The following is a 4,262-nucleotide window of genomic DNA, read 5'->3' as shown; positions in this document are numbered from 1 at the left end:
CCAGAGTCACTTAATCTATGACAAAGGAGGCAAGAATATCCGATGGGAAAAGGACAGTGTCTTTAATAAATGGTGCTGGGAAAACTGGACAGCTACGTGCACAAGAACGAAACTGAACTGCCTTTTGACACCATACACAGAAATAAACTCGATGAATTAAAGATCTAAATGTGAGACCCGAGGGGCACCTGGGTGGCTCGGTCAGTTAAGCATCAGACTCTTTTTTTTTTTTTTTTTTTTAATTTTTTTTTCAACGTTTTTTTATTTATTTTTGGGACAGAGAGAGACAGAGCATGAACGGGGGAGGGGCAGAGAGAGAGAGGGAGACACAGAATCGGAAACAGGCTCCAGGCTCCGAGCCATCAGCCCAGAGCCTGATGCGGGGCTCGAACTCACGGACCGCGAGATCGTGACCTGGCTGAAGTCGGACGCTTAACCGACTGTGCCACCCAGGCGCCCCAGCATCAGACTCTTGATCTCAGGTCAGGTCATGATCTCACAGTTCGTGAGTTTCAGCCCCGCACTGGGCTCTGCACTGATGGCACAGAGCCTGCTTGGGATTCTGTCTCTCCCTCTCTCTCTCTCCACCCCTTACCCACTTGTGCTCTCGAAACAAACAAACAAACTTAACAAAGAAGAAAAAAATAAATGTGAGACCCGAAACCATAAAAATCCAAATACACCTCATTCTTTGCAGTGTGGATAGACCGAGAATTTTCCAGATCTTTAAGTTCTAGTTCTTTTTAGCTTAACAATTCTCCTTTGGAATTCTACATTAAACAGTAAGAGGAGCCAAGCTGCACCTTCAATACTTTACTTAGAAACTGCTTCAATTTCTTCCGATTTCACCACTCACAGGTTAAGTTCTACCTTCCAGAAGATACTAACACACTTCAGCCAAGTTCTTTGCCACTTTATAACAAGGATCGTCATTCCCCCAGTTTCCAGTAACATGTTCCTTGTTTCCACTTGAGCTCTCATCAAAATGTCTTTACCTTCCATATTTTTCCCAACACGTGGTTCAGGATTATTAGGGGTTCTCTAGGAAGACTGAGGCTTTCTCTCCAGAACTCTCCTTTTCTTTCTGAGCTCTCTCCAGAATCATCCTGAAAGATCTCCAGAGCCGTGGAGACTTTTGTGAGCGTGGGCTCAGACTCTTTCAGCCTCTGCCCGTTCCCCGGTTCCAGAGTGGCATCCACGTGTTTAGGTATTTGCTACAGCAGCCCCCCACTTTTCGGTGCAAATTTCTGTCTAATCCGTTCGGGTTGCTATTACAGAACACCATAGACTGGGGCAGTGGGGTGTGCTTATAAACAACAGATTTTTTTTTAAGTAAACTCTATGCCCAATGTGGGGCTCAAACTCACGACCCACAGATCAAGGGTCACACACTCCACTGACTGAGCCAGCCAGGCGCCCTGACAGAAGTTTATTTCTCCCAGTTCTGGAGGCTGGGAAGTCCAAGATCCAGCGATGGGTGGGTTCAGTGTCTGGTGAGGACCTGCTTCCTGGTTTGTAGATTGCCTCCTTCTTGCTGCGTTTCACATAGAGCAAGGGGGCCCGGCAGCCGCGTGTGGCCTCTTTGATAAGGGCGCCAATGCTACTCACGAGGGCTCCACCCTCATGACCTAAGCACCTCTCAAAGGCCGCACCTCCAAATACCATTCCACTGGGGAATAACCTCCAACCTATGAGTTTTGGGGTGGGACACAAATGTTCAGTCTATGGTGCCCCACAACCAAACACAGTCATTGCTAGGAGCCGCCCAGGCCCTTAAGCCTTCATTTGTTTCGACTCACCACTGCTGGGAAACTGACTCTCTGCAGAAAGGCTGGCCAAATCAGGGTACCCAGTCACCAGTGTGGACAGAGAGGTGCTGGAGGTGGCTCCTGGCAACATTCATTTATTTTTTTAAAGTTTATTCTGTGTGTGTGTGTGTGTGCGTGCATGTGTGTGTGAGAGACAGAGACAGAGACAGAAACAGAGACAGAGAGAGAGAACAAGTGAGGGAGGGGCAGAGAGAGAGGGAGAGAGAGAGAATCCCAAGCTGTTAGCACAGAGCCTGACAAGGGCCAGATCCCACAAACCCTGAGATCCTGACCTGAGCCGAATCAAGAGTCGGACGCTTAATGGACTGAGTCGCCCGGGGGGGCCCCTCACAACATTTGTTAAACAACATTGTGTCCCACGACTCCTGTGGGCGCCAGCAGCTGCACCTGTAGACACACGTCCACTTTTTCCCCAAACATTTGCCCTTCTCTCCTCATATTCCTGCAAACTCAGCCCACTAGGGCGGCCACCCCAGAGGCTCAGGAGCCGTGCGGTGCAAGTACCTATGACATCGCCAGCTGCCGGCAGCCCCCTGTGACCTCACCACCTGGACAACTTGGCCCCGCAGGGCCGTGGCCACTCCCTCAACCGGCACAAGTGACAGAGGGCCTAGATGACCACCGCACCCTCGGGGGAGGCCAGAACTCCCAGCATCCCCACACATGGTGACAGCAGGCCCAAGGACACTTCAACAGTGGGGTCCCAAAGTCAGGACCCCCTCCTTGCAGATGTCCCAACGGCTAACGGTGCCACCATATCACCTGAACAGCAGGATGTAGATCAGGCCTCCACTGAGCAGGTCCCCTCCAAGTCCTCATCAGAATCTGGGGACAAGGACAAGCATGAAGCTGCTGTAGGGGACAGCCAGGAGCCTAAGGAGGCCACGGCCCTGCTTGACCACCAGGCCTCAAACGCTCCACAAATGCCCACGAGCTCCCAGGACCCAGCGTGGGAGGGACTGGTGCAAAATGCAAGCATGTCTCTGAGTCCTCAGACCTCCCAACGAGACCCCCTGGGGGAAGAAGAGACCCCACAGATGTCGGGTACCCCGGACAGTGACCAAGAATCAGCTCCAACTATGGCAGCTGCTAAGGCACAGTTCCCCGGAAAGGACACTCAGCCCGCTGTGAGCTCTGCAGACTCGGGTGGTCAGGAGGACACTGAGACCACGGGCACCACCACCACCGCTGAAGGAGGGACTCTCGAGGGGGAACCTGAGGGTCCGGAGACCTTGAACTCTGACACCGAAGCTTCGACTACCGCTGAGTCCCAGGGAGGGACTGAGGGGGATTTGGTGGGCGGCTCAGAATATCTGCAGGCTGAGCAGCTCCCGCCCACACGAGGAGGCAGTGCCCCCCCCTCGCCTGGCCCCCGCGAGGTGGCCCCGGGGAGGAGGCCCCTGGACGTCAGCCTTTATATGGCCAACGAGGACAACAGCTATATGCGCTCCATGACCAGCCTGCTGGGCGGAGGTGAGGGGTCCATCAGTTCCCTGGCGGATATCCTAGTGTGGTCGGAGACCACCACTGGCATGGCCACGGCCTTCCTGGCTTCTGGCCACAGCTCCGCGACAGACGTGCTGCAGAGCACCGGGCCCAGCCTGCGCTCCGTCTCCAGCATCCTGGGGAGCACCTTCTCCTCTGGGCTGATGACAGGGACTGGCTCGGCCCTGCGCTCTGTCACCCACATCCTGGAGACGGTGGAGCAGAGGACTATAGAGGGCATCCGCTCGGCCATGCGCTACCTGACCAGCCACCTCAGTCCACGCCGGGCCCCTGCCAGACCAGACCCTGACTAGAGGCTACGAAGGGAGCCCCGAAGGACCGGCTCAGCAACCTCCCGAGAGCCTGGGACCCGCATGCCCCTGCTGCCTCGCCCACCCCTGCCCGGGCTGGCTCTCCCCAGATCAGGCAATAAATCACTGGTGAGCGTTTCTTTTCTAAGCGCGGAAAGGTGTCCCCCGAGGGCTTCCCGGGCTGTCCGATTCAGGGGCTGGAGGTTGAAGTCCAGAAAGAGAAGAGCTTGGCAGGGCTGGGGGGCCAGGCGTGGGGGTCTCAGACTTTCAAACATTGATCCTAGAGGGACCCCCACCCACTTAAGTGTGTTCCTGAGGAAGTGAGGGCGGACCCTTCCCCAGGGCCTTGCTGGGCTCTCCAAGGGGGACTGAGAAGAGAGTCAGACCAGTGTGAACTGGGGTTCACACCCCAGGGCTCTTACTGATCCGGGGCAAGTCAGTTTGCCCTCTGAACCTCTGATTTTCACCTACAGGATGGATAACGAATCCACATCGTGAAGAGGTTATGAGGCATGAGGGAAACAATGCAGGGCTTAACACAGGGTGCCTGGCACTTAACAAGCTCACACAGTTCAGCTGCCATCATGATTATCCTCCAGCGGTCTGGGGACATGGGGGGAACAGGGATCTAGTAGGG

The 4,262-nt window shown here is 54.8% G+C and overlaps 1 protein-coding gene across 1 annotated transcript; it reads left to right on the top strand.

Moving 5' to 3' along the window:
• The first annotated feature begins 2,408 nt into the window (after nucleotides 1-2,408).
• TEX44 (testis expressed 44) lies at nucleotides 2,409-3,764 on the top strand. The gene has a single exon (XM_019445582.2). The coding sequence runs from the start codon at nucleotides 2,444-2,446 to the stop codon at nucleotides 3,626-3,628; it is 1,185 nt and encodes a 394-aa protein (XP_019301127.2). The 5' UTR covers nucleotides 2,409-2,443; the 3' UTR covers nucleotides 3,629-3,764.
• Nucleotides 3,765-4,262: the final 498 nt, after the last annotated feature.

Source organism: Panthera pardus, unplaced genomic scaffold, assembly GCF_024362965.1.
Source record: "Panthera pardus isolate Hobbes unplaced genomic scaffold, ASM2436296v1 HiC_scaffold_10, whole genome shotgun sequence".
In the NCBI taxonomy this organism is placed as follows: Eukaryota; Metazoa; Chordata; class Mammalia; order Carnivora; family Felidae; genus Panthera; species Panthera pardus.
This window is presented reverse-complemented; position numbering and strand designations above follow the sequence as displayed.

What these genes read in the sequence shown, in the direction of transcription:
- TEX44 (XM_019445582.2), top strand. Translation starts at nt 2,444, where the DNA reads ATGACCACCGCACCCTCGGGGGAGGCCAGAACTCCCAGCATCCCCACA.